At 61.2% G+C, this 17,190-nt stretch overlaps 1 protein-coding gene across 2 annotated transcripts in view; it reads right to left on the bottom strand.

The window, feature by feature from the left end:
* The window catches only part of MACROD1 (mono-ADP ribosylhydrolase 1), a 140,519-nt gene that overhangs the window by 12,245 nt on the left and 111,084 nt on the right, over positions 1-17,190 (bottom strand). The window contains exon 4 of one of the 2 annotated variants that reach the window (XM_045556231.1): positions 880-909. The exons of the other annotated variant lie outside the window; for it this stretch is intronic. Within the exon in view, the coding sequence (XP_045412187.1) occupies positions 880-909 (30 nt within the window). The remainder of the gene's footprint in view (positions 1-879; positions 910-17,190) is intronic. 2 annotated transcript variants of the gene reach the window in all.

Genomic DNA, 17,190 nt, shown 5'->3' with positions numbered 1-17,190 from the left:
GGCAGCTGTGACCTCCACGGGGACAGCTAGAGGAGAACGGGTAGGAGGGAAATATCTCCAGGCACAAACAGACCCCCCACCCTGCATCCTGGCTGGTCACCGACAGCTCTTAACGCGGCTCTTATTTATTCCTGACCTTCACGCCCCTTTTATTTTTCCCCCTTTTAAAACCTGGCCTGGGCCCCGCCACCGCTGCCGTAAACACGGTCCGGGATTTATCCTACAGCGCATTAACCCCTGGCCCCCGGCTCACCAATCATCCTGCCGCCCGCGCAGACAGCAGCGGCCGCCCCTGTGGGCCGGGGGCTGGGCAGGCGCTGGGGACACAGGGACGCCCCCTCCACCTGCTGACACGGGCCCGCACCCTGGCAGCCCACCCTGACCTCTGACCTCCTGCCCGCCTGGCCCACGGACCCCCGCTTCCTGGTGGCTGTCAACAGTGAGCACAGAACGTTCCCGGGGCCAGCGGCGGGCAGCTCTCCCGGCCTTTCTGACACACCCTGCGAGGAGCCAGGGCCGGGCAGAGAAGACATTTTTACCAGCTCGGGTGGGGAAGCCCAGGCCAAGGGGGACAGGGCTTCCCAAGGTCACTCGGGTGTCAGGGCAAGGCTGGGCTCTTCCCACCTCCCTTGCCCCCCGCCCCAATTACAGACCAGGAGGCGCATCCAGAGAGGTGGGGGGCTTGCCCGGGTCACCCAGGGAGGAGCGGGCCTGCCTCTGGGTCTGCAGCCCTGGCTACGGTGGCTGTGGCTACGGTGAGGGCGGACCGGGCCAAGGGCGCCAAGGGCGGCAGGAAAGAAGGGCCGCGGGGCATGAGAGACGAGCGGAGAGACGTCACCACCCACCCCACCCCTCAGCCAGACAGGAAGGTCCACTCACCCCCGCCGCCTCCGAGCAGGGAACTGTTGGCTGCAAGAGAGAGAGAGACGGGCAGGTCAGTGGGCGGGCGCTGCGTGGAGGGAGAGGTGGGATATGGGTGGGCTGGCAGTGGGGTCTCCCCAGCCCCGGGGGGTGGATGATGCCAGTGGTGGAGGAGGGTCCGCAAGTCCTCTCCCACCGAGGCTCCCCCCATCTGGAGGGTGGCAGGGGAGGGTCGCAGGAAAGCTGCATGGGATTCGGGATGGAGGATGGCCTGTGCCACATGTCCCTTCATTCGTTTCACCCCAGGGCATCTCCTAAGGCCCCTCGGTGGGGACAGCGCAGCCTGGTCCCTGTCCTCGGGGACACAGACTTGAAGCCACCAGGAAGCAAACTGTACCACTGCACCCGCTGTCAGTGCTGCTCAGGGACGGAGCAGGAGGCTGGAGAGCCCGAACCCAGCTGGGGGTGGGGGGGCACCAGAGTGGCAAGGTGTGCCATGTGACAGAACCAAAGCCAGTTCAGCAGAGGGGTGACTGGGCCACTTGGCCCCATGCCTCAGTTTCCCCATGTATCAATGGGGTAATAGCCCCACCTCACGGGGTTGGCGTGAAGGTCAAGGGAGAGGGACCCTCAGCTCTAGGCCTGGCCACGGGAAGGGCCCAGGTCCCCACCCCCTGCCTGGATTGGAGGTGGCACCACCAGGCAGAGCTGGAGGGACAGCCACTGTGGCGGCCACTCTCCTGAGCAGCCCCGTCCCTGTCGCTCTGCCTGGCTGGCTGCCCCCTCCTGCCTCCCCAGGCGCTGACGTGGGGCCACAGTGAGGCTGGCAGCCCCGCTCTGCGGGAAGGCCAGGGCTGTGCAGGTCAGCGCCACCCCCAGCACCGGCTCCTGCTTCTGGCCACACAGGCTGTGTCTGCGACCACTGCCCTGCTCATCAGGGAATGCGCTGGGCGAGTCGGGCAGGTGTACTCCCGGGCCGGCGCTGCCCGGGCAAGCGGGGGCAGCATGCCCAGCCCCAGGGCTCCTGCCACAGCTCGCCCCCTGCCCCACCTTCCAGAGCACGTTGCAGCCCTTTCTGCACAGGGCCGGGGGGCCCGGGCAGAGCTCCGGCCAGCAGTGGGGGCCGTGTCAGGGTGGCCAGGCCGCAGGGCCCAGTGCTGCGCGGACGCGGTGGACGCTGCTAAGTGGTGTCGGGCTCCGAGTAGCTGGTCTCCCAGAGCTGACAGCTCTTCGCCTGGGGAATAATTAATTCCACAGCCTGAAAACCCAGGGCTGCAAGTTGCCACGTTACTTGCAAGATTAATACAAGCAGCTAATTAAGATGGAGCGCCGAGGAGCGGCCGGGGCTCCCAGAGCAGGGGTGGGGGCCGCGGGGAGCGCGGCAGGGGAGGCGGTGAGCAGTGGGCGAGGCTGTGGGAGTTGGGGGGAGCTGCACCCCGGTGGGCGCCCAGGCAGGCACCGAGGGCCCGGCACCCACAACTCCAGACGAGGCCTCTGCCCCAGGAACACACATTTCCACTGACTCGGGACCGCGTCCCAGGCACAGGCCAGCGGCTCGCAGAAACAATCCCACTCATTACCATAACCAGGCCACAGGGGAGGTGCTCTTGTTCCCATTTTACAGAGGAGGAAACTGAGGCTCAGGGAGGTTGAGTCACATAGTGGTGGTGGGAGGATTGGAACTGGGTCCATTTGACTCCAAAGCCAAGCCACAAAGCAGGCAGACCTCAAGGTGGACTGCCAGAGGGACTGTCAGAGGAGGCTCCTCCCTTGGCCAGGGCTGGGGCCTGCCTCCTCCAGTGAGGGCAGAGCACACAGTAGGCCCTCTCAGACGCAGCCTGGACCCTGGTCCCTGCCCAGGCAGGTGTGGCTGCAGAGGTGAAGCGCTGGGACAGCCCTGCCAGGAGCCCGCAGGAGAGGAGGGGGCATCTCAGGTCGGTGGGTCTGGCTCCAGGCCACCTCGGGCCCCCGGGCAGTCCTGGCGGCTGTCGCTGTCGAAAGCTGCCCTCCATGGCCCTCCCCACCTCTCCGCATCACCTCTCTCTCTTAATTAACACTGGCCAAAAATGAGCTGGCTCCTGCCCAAAGAGGGCACAGTGCCAAACAGGTTGGCAGTGAGCCTTGAAGGGGCAAGCGGGGAGGGGACGCTGACCTGCCTTTCTGCAGGCCCCAGCCAGAAGGTCATATGAACCCCCACCCGCCTGGCACCCAAAATCCCCCCGTGTGTGGCCCTGCCCGGGCGAGGTGTGTGGGTGAACTGGCCCAAAGTCCACACGGGGAGGGAGGGGGCCCCGGGCACAGGGAGGAGCTCAGTGGGTGGAGCTGGGGAGGCCCGGCCCGGTGGCGTGATCTGCCACAGGTGGGAAGGGCAGGTGAGGCCCAGCGCTGGGGCTGACCTGGGCTGCAAGAGGACCTGGTCACGCCTATCCCCACCCTCAGCGGGTGTCCTGGGAGGTCATCTGCTGTGTCCTCCCCACCCAGCCCACCGTGCCTGGCAGTCCCATGGGTGGGGGCTCCAGGGGAGGGCAGCCGGCCTGGACCCAGGTCCTCAGCTCCTCCCTTCCCTGGGCCCCTGTCCAGCCCTCGCCCCACGGGCCTGGCCACACGGTGCCTCCACGAAGCTGCCTCTGAGGTCCCCACAGCTGGGCCAGGCTGTCCAAGGGGAATGGCCTGGAAAAACAACCGAGGGGCAGCAGTGCCAACAGGCATCCACAGGCAGTCCCTGGGGGCACAGCCACAAGCAGGGCAGCTCCAGCTTGCACTCCTCAGGCCAGGGCCCTGCACCCCCACTTCAAGGCCGTGACTGGCTCTTCCCACCTCCCCCACCCCTCACACTCGGCCTGAGCCTCCAGCCCCTCCTCCTACCACCCCACCATGCTCCCCTGAGTTTGTTTGAGGCTCTGGTCATGACACAAGTGGTCATCGGCCCATTTTCCAGATGAGGAAACTGAGGTTCATGAAGTGTCTGGGAGACTGGAATGGAGCCTGATCCCAGGAGGGTGGTCGGCAGAGCCCCTTTTGTTGACTCCACACGACCCTGTCTCAAAAGGTTCCTGCTTTCTTGCTGAGGGCGTGGTGATAGGGGAGCGGCCGAAGTGGGGGACAAGCACTGGACTTGGACTCGTGACCTGGGCCCACTCAAGGGACCCAGACCTGCCCCCAGCAGACAGGGGTCTTTGAACTCCATGGGCTGCTGAGTGAGGGGTCCAGGCCTGGCTTGGGGCTTGGGGCAGGGGCCAAGGCTTGCTGTGGCCCTGGGTGGGGGTGCAGGTTCCAGGCCTGCACACCTTGGGGGCTGAGGGGGTGCCTGTCCACAGCCTGCTCTCAGAGTCCCTTGTCAGCAGGTTGAGGTGGCCCAGCCTGCTGCGACCCCCTGCCCGTGGGCGTGCCTGTGCCATGCTCTGCTGGAGTCGATTAACTGGCTCCGAGCCCAGTGCTGCGCCTGTGACCTTGAGGTGGCACCCCTCAGTGCCAGCCGCTGCCAAGTCCTCTATCCCCTGACAGCAGCCATGGGGCCCAGGGGCCGTCTCCAGCACAGCACACCCTGCCCGGGCCACCTCTGCCCAGCCATTGCCATCCCCGTGGGCCAGGCGGAGTTGCTCCCCAGTTTGTGCCCCCACTGCCGGCCTAGTTAGGGGCTGGCAAGTGGCCACTGCCCAGAAACTGCTACTATAGGTCAGAGGAGGCCCTGGGCAAAGGTGGCACCCACCCCCCCCCACGCTACACAGAAGGTTTTAATTGAGCGCCAACTGGGTGCTGGGGCTGCGCTGGGCGGGGGGAAACAACACAGGGGCCTGGGCAGGGCCTTGGGCGCTTCCAGGGCCGGCAGGGGTGGGAGGGTGGCAAGGGAGCATGGGCAGTGCGTGGCAGGAGGAAACCCAGGGCCTGGTGACTGGTGATAGGAGACTGGGAGGCTTCACGGAGGAGGCAGCGGGTGAGCCCAGGCTGGAGGGATAAGAAGGAAAGGCGCTCAGGGAGGACACAGCCTGGGCACGGGACGGACGGGAGCCCCTGGGGCTGTCCCTGCCCGAGTCTGCCCCAGGGAGGAGGGAGAACGGCAAGTGGAGAGGCTGGGGACGCCCCCCCCTTGTCCTCTTCTGGCTGTGCCCCTACCATTCCCCCACCAGGCGACACCTCAGCCCCCACCTCTGATGGCCCAGGCAGGGCCCACGACCCTCGGGGCATAGTAGGCGCGTGCCCCAGGCCTGTGACAGTTTGTGGGGCCCACAAAAATGTGATATCTTTTAAAATCAGAAGGAAAAAAACGAACTTTTAGGTTGAAGAACATGTTTCAATATATAATAGAAATATATTTGTCTTAATGCTGACACAGTCATAAAATACAAATTTTGATGTTTTTGACGGAGGAAGGGCAGGACGCCTGGGCCCAGGCCGGCAGGTCAGTGGGGAGACACTGCCACAAACCCGTTTCCCAGAGGGCGTGTCCCAGAGGATCTTCCCACAGCGCAAACTGAGCCTCTCCCATTCTACCCTGTTCAAACCCTCCCAGTGGGGAGCCTGGCTGGGGGGCACCTTGTGAGCCTTAATAAGGAACGAGAGCTCCCCTCTGCTCCCCGATGAAGAGCCCGCCCCAGCATGCCCCAGGCCCTAGCAAACCTGCCCCACCGCCCTCCACCCCAGGGCCTTTGCACGGTCGGACTGGTGCCTCCGCCTGGAAGAGACCTACTCAGTCTAGCGCTGGCCCCTGGGGGGCCATGAATCACACTGCCTCCAGAGTCTTCCCCCCCAGGTAAGTGCCTACCTGATGCCCCTGTCCACACACACACACCTGTCTCCGTGAGTCACCCACGCTTCTTCCCCGGCTCCCAGCACAGAGCCTGGTGCACAGCAGGTGCCCCCCAAAGATTTGCTGAAGGAACCCAGAGGATTACCGGATTACGGACCGTGCCGGAGTCACTCAGCTAGGCCACCCGGGGCCGGGTCTGCCTGGCTGCCATGGCCGGCTCGCTACCACCGGGCCCTGCAGAGGAGCCCACCCGCAGGGCCAGGGCTGGGGTCCCTGGGGAGGCAGGACCTGAGGGGGGCGCTGTGCAGGGCAGGAGGCCCAAGCCATGCACCCCCCCAGGAGTAGGGGCTGCCTCTGCTTTTCCCTGGCAGGCACTAAATCCTCCACCCGAGGCGGAGGGAGGTGAGGGGCGCTGTGCGGGAGCTGGGCTGCCAGAGGAGACGCGGCGACCCGAGGAAAGCGCTGAGCAGGTTCCTGGGCCAGGGAGAGGCCGGGCAGGCGGGCACAGCGGTGACTTTGAGGGAGGCACAGCCGGTCTGTGTGTTCCCAGAGCTACGGCCCCCACAGCCCCCTGCCCGCTGCTCCACACACCCCTCCCTGGCCTCACGCCGGGCCTCGGGGAGCTGGGGGCCGCTGCCCTCAGTCCCCCACCGCTGGGCCTGGTCTGCTGTCCCCTCTGCCCCCTCGTGACACCAGAGCTCAGCTTTCTCCCGTGTGGCAAACATGCCTCCAGCCCCACAGTGTGCCAGGCGCTGGGAACACTCAGGAACAACAGAACAAGAATAAGCTTGAACTAGAACTCCTGCTATCGCCAGAGGTTGTAAGGAAGGAAAGGGAAGAGAGTGGTCCTGGGTGGCCGTGCCAGGGCCCTGAGGCAGCTGGGTGGCTGAGGCTGAGCGGGCGGGGCCTGCCAGCTCCTGTGCTGCCCGGGTGGTCCCTGCCTCTGGGGTCCTCCCTCCGCCCTGCCCTTACCAGACTGTGGCGGCCCCCTTCCCTCCTGTCCCTCCTCCCCTAGCTCAGCGCTAGGCCCCTCATCAGCCCAGAGCCCGCCCGCACAGGGGCTCTGTGACTGGGGCTCTGTGACTGCCGACTGCCCTACTGGCAGCCCCACCCCACCGGAGGGCTTAAGGGAGCAGGTTTTGTTCTTGGAAAAGCAACACAGTGGCCCCCCCATTTCCCGCGGCTGGCGGTAGGTGTCCATGTTACTTGAGGGCCAGTCGTTTAAAACACGTTTTAGATGAGAAACGCTCCACAGACGGAATAAATGTGAGATGTGCTGAATTTCAGAGATAAAACAAGAGACTTCAAAGGTATCTCACGCTGCGGGAGCAGTTGCTGTGTTTGATAAGCTCTGTCCCCCGCAGGCCAAGGTCACTGTCCTCCGAGCTGGGGCAGCCCTGGTGGGAAGTGAGGCTTCCAGCTTGGGGGGCAGCAGGGGCCTCACGGGGGATGGGGCTTACATGTACTGGCACCAAGTGTGTCCCCAGCAAGCCTCCTCCTGGGACCTTAGGCTATCATCTTAACACGTACACGTACACCCTGCCCTGCCCCATTTACAGATGGGGAAACTGAGGCCCGGAGAGGAGAAGTGACTTGCCCAAGGCCACAGGCCTTAGCAGGTGGAGCCAACATCCTTACTCTTTGCCAGCCCTGGTCGGGAAACCCCGTCTGTGATCTTGGACCGGTTGCTCCCCCTCCCGGGACCTTGTCCCTGTGAGGCGGGAGGTCATTTAGCTGAGGCCCTTGTGAGGCATAGATGACAAGGTTAAAAATGCCCATAAACTGCTACGGCCTCTAGGGCTTCACTGTGGCCATGGTTGGGAGCTGGGGGTGCCTGGCGCAGAGGGTCGCAGCGCTCCCTGGTCAGTCGGGGAGAAGGTGGACAGCGAGGCAGGTTGGCTTAATAACAACTGTAACAGCAGCAGCAGCTTCTGCAGATGGAGGCTCCTTCACCAGCCTCCTAGGGAGAGCCGCAGGGAACCTCGCTGGGACGGGCCACATGGTTAGGGTGGTGGAGAGAGGTCTGACTTTAGAGCCAGGAACCCACTAAGCCTATGCTCTGCCAGACTGGGCTTGTTTGCCTCCAGGGCTGAGCCCCTCACCACATCTGCTCTGTAACCAGCCGGGAATCGGGGATGGGGATGGCCCTTATCTGCTGCGAGTTGCACCCGGCTGGGGGTTGCCTGTCTCCTCCTCCCCACCAGCGCCCCTTGCCCATTCCTCCACATCCACCCCTCTGCGGCGGGCCTCATCCTCTTCCTTGCCTTCCTCGTCCTGCCTTGGTTCCTTGGGCTCTGCCCCTGCTGGGCTGCCTGGGGCCCCTGGAGACCCAGCCTCCTAGCCAGCTGCCCCCAAGCTGGACCCCAAGCCCCTGGCCACATGGAGGTCCCCTCAACGCCCACTCTCCAAGTCATGTCCACAGGCACCTTCCACTCATCTGTACTGCAAACTAAAAATGAAATCCTAAGTTCTCTGCTAACTGAACGGATCCCTCTCGGCCAAGGAAGCCCAGAAACACCTTAAAACTGATTCCCAGCCGCGACGGGATGGAGAGATATGGCACAACTGCAAACGCTCATGCTTTCCCTTTTCATAAATATTCATGACTCCTCCTATAGCTTGTTGAATATGTATATGACCACCCTGCACAGTAGCAAATCTTATTCCTTTTGTCTGTCCTTTTGGAGCGCGTGCTTGGCTTCTGGCCGGGCCCTGCTTTGGAGTGGCTGTCCAACAGGCTTTATGAGAAATAAAGCTCTCCTTTTTCCAAAGTATAAACTTCATTAATTTTTCTTTTTTTAGTTAACAGTATTTTGTTCAGCAAGAAATTCATGTTCATTCCCCCAAATTGAATAATATGCATATACTAAAAGCAAGAAAAAAGTGAGTCAGCCGCTAGTTCATCGAGCAGGTTCAGCTAGCCCCGTTCACATTTCCCTGCAGGACTTTTCAGACTTTAAACGAAGACAAAAAGTAGTTAATAACATATTTATCAAGCGAATTCTCTGTGTCAGGCGCTAGGCCAAGTTTCCAGTGGATTCTTTCATTTCACTCCCCCTGCAAGAGCTCATTTCACTCCCTATTATTTTTCCCACCTTACTGATGAGGAAATAGAGGTTCAGAGAGGTCAAGTGACTTGCCCAAGGTCACACCGCAGGGGGAGCTGGGGTTGAATGAAGCAGTCTGACCTCCAAGAGAATCCAGAGTGCCGCCACGCGGTGGGACCCCCGCTGCTGCCGGGCCTCCCCTCCCCCTGGGCGCCTACCCGCCTTGGGGCAGGCACTCAGCGTCCCGCCATTAGCATAACCATGAGCATCCCCGAAACTCAATTACCAGGATATGGCTTGGGCCCCAGCCAGCCCATGCTAGTGTCCCTCTGTGCACAAGCGAGGGGCAGGGCTCTAGGGAGCGCTGGTGAGTGGGCAAGCGGAGGGCACCAGGGAAGATGGGGAGACACTGCGGGTGGCTGTGGACCCCTCAGTCGGTGGTGAGTGGTGAGTGGGTCCCCAAGGCAGCCTTGACCCCTCTGCTTAGCCCCAACTGGCCAGGCCTGACCGCCCCCAAGGGAGGGCCACGGGTTAGTCTGCCCCCAGCTTGCTGGGTGACCCCCGGCAGCCCCTGCCTCTCTGCACTTCAGCTTTCTTCTGAAAGGAGAAAACCCGGAACTATTTGAGTAGAAAACACGCCAAGGGTTTGCAGGAGCAAGGAGAGCAAGCGCCGGCTCGGCAGTGAGAGGCCCGGGCTCCATCCCTGACTCTCTGAATCCTCACTGGCCAGGCTGCTGCTGTCACCTCCAACCTGGCCGCTCCCCAGCTGCTCCCCACCCACTGCGCCATCCTCTCCCAGCACCTGGTGACCCTTTTCTCTTTATTTCAGACATGCATATGCCCCTCCCCTGCAGAGGTGCCCACTACCCTGAGCTTGGCATGTATTTTCTTTAGAGTTTTACTATGTTTGCTCCTCAAAAAGATAATCCTTAGGTTTGAGTTTTGTACAAACTGGAGCTCCTGGGATTTGCGGTTACACTCACTGCGATGCTAGAGAGATTTGGTTAGAGAGGCTGCCCCACGCCCGGCCACCCGGCCTCCCGCTGACCAGCAGTCAAGTGTGCCCGGTTGGGTCTCTCGCAGACACGGCGGCAGTCGCATCTTCACACACTCCGTGTGCACATGTGCCAGAATTTCTCTTGGGTCCACACTCAGGGAGCAGGACTGCCGGGCTGTGGTACATGCATATCTTTAACTTTACTAGTTACTGCCAAATTGCTCTCCAAAGTGGTTGTTCAGATGATCGTTTTAAAATATAAATTAGATCATGTCACTTCCCTGCTTGAAACTCTCAAATAGCTTCCTATTATACTTAGAATAAGATCCATGTCCCCTCCATGAGCACAAGGCCTTATTCCACACGCCCCTCCCCCCAGTTTCCTGGTCTCCCTCCTCTTCCTCCAACAAGTCTGGCTCTTTTGTGCCCCAGGGCCTTTGCATCTGGGGCTCCCCTGCCTGGTGCCCTCTTCCTCCAGCCCTTTCCAAGCTGGCTCCTTCTTCTCCTTCAGGCCTCAATGTAAGTGTGCCCTCCTCCAAGGGGCCCCCCCTGACCACCCAGTTAAAGTGCCTTCTGCCCCGTTCCTCTTGTCACCCTGTTTATGTCTTTTGCAGCCCACACCGTGGCCCCATATTGATCTCGCCCTCTCATTTGTTTGCTGCCTTGTCACCAGCAGGGCAGCCTCATCTGCTTTGTTCATTCCTGGATCCTAAAGGCCAGCGGGGCCAAGGGCTGCTCTTAGCTCCACCCATTCATTCAACAGAAGTCTGGGTGTCCGGAGGGGCCAGAGAGGAGGTGAGGATGAGCTCGTGCGTCAGGGAGGGTGGGCTATGAGGAACGGGCTCCACAGACAGGAGTGTGGCTGAGCTGAGGGTAAATAGGCTAGCCAGGCCCATGTGCCCTCCCTGATCCCTCTCCCATGGCCATGGGGAGTCATGGCAGGTGCTGGAGCTGGGAGCAGCGGGGCTGGGCTTGCGCCTCACTTCAGAAAGACCCTCTGCAGAACCCAGGCAGGGCGGATTGAAGGGGTGGGCCTGGAGGCAGGGCTGGGGGACGGTGGTGGCTGAGGATAGCTTGGGGGTGCTGGGAGAAGAGGCATTGCTGAGCTCACGGGCCGTCAGAGGACCATGGGAGATAGGATAGGATCTGGGATGGGACTGGCTTCTAAAAGTGGCTCAATCCAGTCAGCGTATATGGGGGAACGGTGGGTCTCTGGCCCCCCACTACCTTCCACCACCCTCTGCAGGAAGCTGGGAGGGGCTCCCCTGTGTCCAGCCCATGCTGAAACCCCAGGTCTTAACCTCGAGGGGGACAGCCGCCCTGTGCCCCCTGACAGCATTGACCACTTCCCCAGACACCGTCCATATGCACAGAACACTGCCCACAGTTTCAGTGGGAGGCCGGACACCCAGGGGATCCTCTCTGGACCCCCGGCAAGGCACCCTTGATCCAGCTACATGCCCCCAATATGGGAAACTGAGGCCCTAGAAGGAAAGAAACCGGAAGAAGATGGCACAGCTAAATTCTCACCCATTGTTGCTTTTGGAATATGAGGTGCTGCATGGCGATCAAAGACGTTCCCTTCTCAGTAAGGACAGAAGAAAGGCGGCAACCACTTGCTGCACAGGGAATTTAAGTTAGACACCAAGAAGAACTTCCTCTACCTGTCAGGTGCCTGCCTCCTCTGTGCAGCCAGTGGCTGGGCGCTCGAAGGCGGTCCAGGACCCCCAGGACATGAGGCTGGGGAGATGGCGCGTTCAAGGTGGCTCAACCAGGAAGAGGCAGTTGTGTCAGACTCTAAGCCTGGTGCTCCCTCAGCGGGGGTGCCCGGGAGGCATGTGGGGTGGGCTGGGCGGGGTGCGGATGAGGCATCCCAGTTCCCTCCTGTCCCAGGCTCTGGGGCCTGCACTGAGGGTGTGGACCCGACCGAGGGTGCCCCTGCCCTGCAGGCCTCAGGGCGGCCGTGCTACCCCTCCCAGGCCTAGTCCTGAGGGGACATGAGAGGACCCCAACCTGGTCCTTTCCCTGCCTACCTCAGAGTCCCCCCTGGCCTGGGTGCCCGCTTCTCTGTTCTCCTGCCCTACCAGCCTGGGTGCCACTCCTCTGAAATAGGAGGAGGGGAGAGGAAGGAGGAGGGAGGAGGGAAGTGGGAGGAGGGGGGAGGAGGGAAGTGGGAGGAGGGGGGAGGAGGGGGAGGATGAGGAGGAGAAGGAGGAGGCGTGGTAGCCATTGGTATGCAAGGCCCTGCCTCAGCCCCTCTGAGAACCAGCCTTTCTGCTTGGCTCTTTAAGAATCCCTCCTAGGCTGGCAGCGTGGTGGTTGCTGGGCAACCCCATCTTGCCCCACCCCCCTGCTGGCGCTCACCCTCTTCCCCTCCCCCTCCTCCCCTGCAGTGCCCAGCCTCAGCTGCGTTCTTAGCTTCGACCCTACCAGGCCTGGCTGCCAGGGGCAGCTGGGCCCCGCAGGTAGGCAGGTGAGGGGCTTTGAGGGGCCCCACCCAACCCCAGCCGTGGACCCCAGTTCTGCCCCCAAGGAATCAGGGAGGGGGACCTGGGCTTAGGGCACCCTTTCTGCTTACTCCCTGTGCCCTGGAGCACCTAGGCTGGGCAGGTGAGGGCAGGTGAAGGGTCCCAGGAGATGCCATCTGTTTCGTCCGCCCAGCTGTGCAACCCCAAGACTCCGGGAAGGAGACCCTGGGCTCAGGACACCCCCTCCTCAAGCTCCCATATCCCCACACCCCCAACCCAGGGCACCATCTTCATGGCTTCAGCTGCCCAAAGGTGTTAGAGTCTGCTAGGGGACAGAAAGTACCCGAGGGCAAGGCCCAGGAGGCACCTGGTCCCTGGCAAGGCTGGGACCTGCTCTGGCTGGCCGAGCTAAGCGCGGGAGTGCAGGCATCTGGCCTAAAGAGCCCCTGGGTCCTGGGGGGGCCGAGGCAGTGAACCAGCTCAGACCGGGCAGAGCGCAGGAGGAGGGGGTGAGGAGGGCTGCAGAGGTCTGAACCGCCGAAAAGGGGTCTGTTGGGGTCAGAAGAGGCACAGTGAGGGGGGGCGGGTCACTGGAAGCCAGTCCCAACATAGGGCAAAACTCTGTATCCCAGGCACCCTGGCCTCACCCGCCCTTTCCCCACTCTGGCCCCCACCTTCTGGGGGCTGCGCCCTCTCTTTGGGTCAGGCCCCACCTCCCAGTCCCAAGGGCAGCCCCTTCCTCACTGTTCCAGGCTCCAGCCCTTGCACCTGCCGCTGCCCTCTGAAGGCCCTTCCCCCGCAGGCCTGCACTTCTCGCCTCACCTCTGCTCCTGTCTCCGCAGCCCCGTGCCCACCACCCAGCCCTGTGTGCCTTGGCATGGGCTGGTCCCTCCACGGGGACTGTCCCTCAGGACACAACTCACATCTCCTGCCTGAACTTGGGGTGTGTGTAACAGGTGAATGATGGCTGGAGTTGGAATGCTTAAATCACCGTGAAAAGCATGCCCTCTGCTGGGAATAACAGCTGGGCAGGGGTGAGGAGGGAGGGAGAGGCGGCGGCCCTGGGTGTCTGCAAGAGATGGGGGGCAGGGGAGGTGATGTCATTGTCAGGGAGAAGAGGAGGCTCCCAAGGGGAAGGAGGGGCCATCAGAGAAGCCTGGGCACCAGCAGCCTTGGTCGGTCCTACTCGGGCTGGGGGGTGACTGGCTGACAGGTGGAACCGCTGCCCCTCAGGGGTGGTGCGGTCCTGCCTCAGTCTCCCCACCCACCCAGGGGCAGCCGCTTCATCCTGATCTCCCTCCTTGCGTCCCCATCACCCCCTGCCCCATACGCACACCTCCCCAGACTCCACCCTGCCCACTCCCCAGTAGCTGAGGTGTGTCTGGCCCCCTGAGCCCCTGGAGCATCATCTCAGGGCAGTTCCCAATTGTATGAATCATGGTTGGCCTTGGGACAGCTCTGTCATTTTTGCCTTGAAGGGCTCTTTCAGCCTGATGCTGGCTCCTTCATTCATCAGCGCCTGACTGTGCCCTCCCCACGCGCTACAGGTGCTGGGGACGCAGTAGCAGACGCTGACACAGGAACCAAATCAGGCTCTGGCTGTGCCCTCGAGGTGCTCACAGTCTGGCGAAGAGATGGATGCTAACAAAACACACATCGCTGCGAGCAGACTCCACTGCCTCTAAGTCACGCCGCTGTTTTATGTCCTACCAAGGAAGAAGACACTCCGCCTGCAGTTACCGGCCACACCCTCATCTCAGAGATGTTGACCTGTTGTCCAGCAGATGACAAACGGTCACATAAATATAGGTAATCGCAAATGGAGCTAAGTGCTACCAAAGAGAAGCTGAGGGAGCTGAGAGAGCCACAGGTGACCTGACTGGAAAGGTGGGGGAGGGAGGCTTCCCTGAGGACAGCACGGCCAAGCCCTGGCCCGCGTGAGCAGGTGGGCAGAAGCAAGACCCTTGTTTCAGGGCGGCTCACCTTGTGGGGGCCAGCCACCTGCCCTGACCCATCCTTGGGCCCCAGTCTGCTCCCAGCGCCCACCCTCAGGAGTTGCTGACTTCATCCTACCTGGCTTTGTCCCTGCTGCGCCCTGTCCTTGGAGCACCCTCTCTGGGACCTTGCTCCCGGCCTGGGGGCCCTGCTCTCCGGCCCTGCCTGAAACTCTGGCTGTGCTGTGGTCCACCTGGCCACTCCTACACCCCGACCTTGCGCTCACAGGGGAGAAGCCTCAAACCCCTGTGCGGTGTTGGCAGGAAAGTTCAGCGCATGGAGTGGGAGGAGCAGCACCGTGGAGTTAGGGCTCAGATGAGAGAAGCTGCTGGAACTTTCTGGCGAGGGCTGGAGTGCCAGCCAGCCTACCCACAGGCCACATGTCCATGAGTTCCCGTGAACACCCCAGAGAGAGAGCATCGGGGCATTACCTGGGAACTGGATGGGCCAGGTATTCAGTGACCCTGACTCTCTGGGACCCAGGGGATCTTGGAGGGCAGTGACCTTCAAGACTGAGGGCCCAGAGGCGGGCACGAGAAGTCCGTTAGGAGGCCCTCTGGCTCTAGGTGGGGCCTGTGCAGAAGGCTGGGCTCAAGGTCGTGTCCTTGAGCATTTGCTGTCTGTCCTTGCCTGGGTGCTGACCCCCAAGCACTGCCCCAGGATGGCTTCCTGCCTGGATGCCCAGCACAGCGCCTGGGGCTAAGGGGTCCCTGGTGATGCCCACTGACCATCTAGTGGGGAAGACCCTGTCCCTCCTTTGAGTCAGGTCACCTCCTCCCCCCGCCCCCAGCCTAGAACAGTCTCATGTGAGACCAAGGGTGGCATAACCTTGGTTGACCACAGTCTAATAACGGTGACTTGCATTGTCAGAGCACTTCACAGTATGTAAAGCATTTTCCTCTTGGGACCTCATCAGAGGGTCACACTATCCCTAGGAGGTCTGTGATGGCCCCATTAAGAAAACTGAGGTGCAGCAGGCTGGGATAGTGCCCAGGGTCGCCAGCTGGTAAGTGGCAAGGCTGCCCATCTAGGGATTCCAGAGAGGGTAGGTGGTGGCGGGGGAGGAAGGATGCTGTGGGCAGGGCCAGGGTGACCTTGGCTGCCCAGTAGTGGGGCCTGCCGCACTGGGCTGCTGGACGCTTGCGTGTGTTACTACTGCCCGGGGAGCTGGGGAACTGGGGCTTGGCGAGCTCAAGGTTGAAGCCACAAATCGTTGCTGGGTGACTTGTGCTGACCTCATTGCTGAGAGCATCCACCACGAGTGCCCAGCTCGCAAGACTGGCTCAGACCTTCTGGGCCAGGGCCCCACCACCTTCACCACTGTGTCCTCACGGAGCCCACAGCACCCAGGGACTCAGTGAGAGTTTGTTGACTGAACAAGAGAACTTTCTGAATCTCATAGCAGACTGTCCCCTTCCTGGAATTATACTCCCTTGCTAGTGCCCTACTCCTCCCAAGGTCAAGTCCAGACTCCCCAGGTGGGGAGTCCAAGACCCTGCACACCTGGCCTAGCTGACACATCAGCCCCCTCATCTTCCACTGTGGCCCCTGACTCTGACCAAGAATTCCTCATCACTAAAGCCCAGGCTCCTTCACATCGCAGCATCCATGAACAGAATGACCTTTTCCTGCGGTCTGCCCAGAACATTCCTCCCGACCCTCCAAGTCCCAGCTCAAGAGCCACTTCCCTGTGGAAGCATCCTGGATGTCGCAAGACTTGGCCCCTGCGTCTCGGGGTCATGTGGCAATGCCTGTCTCAGCAAGATCCTGCTAAGCCATAACTGACTAGGTGCCCAGCCCCCTGCCCGATTTCCAGCTTTGCCAGGGCGAAGTTCAGCAGGCCCTGATTCACTCCTGGTCCCTGGTGCCCCGAATAGCATGTGGCACACAGTGGACTTCCATCAGTCGTCCCTGAACTGTGTGCAGCCACCAGGCATGGCTGAGTGAGTTACACCATCAGCTCCATGGAATATCACGCAGCCGTGAAAACCACAATTATGAAGATGATTTTTTTTAAGAGACAGCATCTTGCTTTGTCACTTAGGCTGGAGTACAGTGGTGTGATCATAGCTCACTGCAACTTTGAACTCCTGGACTCAAGTGATCCTCTCACCACAGCCTCCTGAGTAGCTGGGACTACAGGTGTGTACCACTATGCCTGGCTAATTTAAAAAATTTTTTTGTGTGGAGATGGGGTCTTGCCATGTTGCCCAGGTTGGTCTCAAATTCCTGGGCTCCAGTGATCCTCCCACCTCAGCTTCCCAAAGTGCTGGGATTACAGGTGTGAGCCACTGTATCTGGCATGAAGATGATATGTTGATATTTCAGTGAAACACGTCAAATAGAGCTATATCCGTACCATCCACTCCACTACGAGGCGCTGAGTGCCCACTCTGTGTCAGCCCCGTCCTTGGCGTGGAGGTGGCAGGGATGGAAAGAGGTCTGTCTTTAAGGGGTTCAGTTCAGAAGAGGAAGAAGACACCTACATAATTCCTGAGCCACAGGAGAAGTGCCGTGATGGAGGAATGCTGGAGCCCCCAGGGCCCCCATGTCCATCTGCTGGGTCTGGGGCGGCAGAATGGAAACCAAAGCTCTGTAAAAATTACAGCCGTCTCTGCACGGCCAAGCCTGGAAGGGAGCAGAGGAACGGAAGCTGTTGACGCCACAGGGCTGTGGCATTGTGGGTGATGTTTCTTTCTTTTATTGTTGGTATACTGTTTAGGCAATAAATAAAAATTGGGAGGAAAAAATAGCTGTTTGGTGAATGGTGTAGAAACTGGGAGAAGGAAGGAAGTTAAGTAGGGATCAGAGGGAGAGGTGAGGAGGGAGGGGCGGGAGGGGCAGGGAGAAGAGTGCTCACAGCAGACAGGCAGGAGGTGAGGAGGGGCTGCAGTCCCTGGGGCTGACCCTCCCTCAGGGGGTCTGTGAGGAGGGCATCCCCGAGGGAAGGTGGCCTGGCCAGGCCTCGAAGGACAGCAAAAGGCAGGATGTGCTGGGCCCCTTGGAAGGGCTTAGACACAGGCCTGGAGTTGAGACCAGGGATGAGAGGCATCAAGATGGGGCTGTGGAGAGGGG

Source organism: Lemur catta, chromosome 7 (genome assembly GCF_020740605.2).
Source record: "Lemur catta isolate mLemCat1 chromosome 7, mLemCat1.pri, whole genome shotgun sequence".
Classification (NCBI taxonomy): domain Eukaryota; kingdom Metazoa; phylum Chordata; class Mammalia; order Primates; family Lemuridae; genus Lemur; species Lemur catta.
The sequence above is the reverse complement of the archived record's forward strand: the minus strand, read 5'-3'. Positions and strand labels throughout refer to the sequence as shown.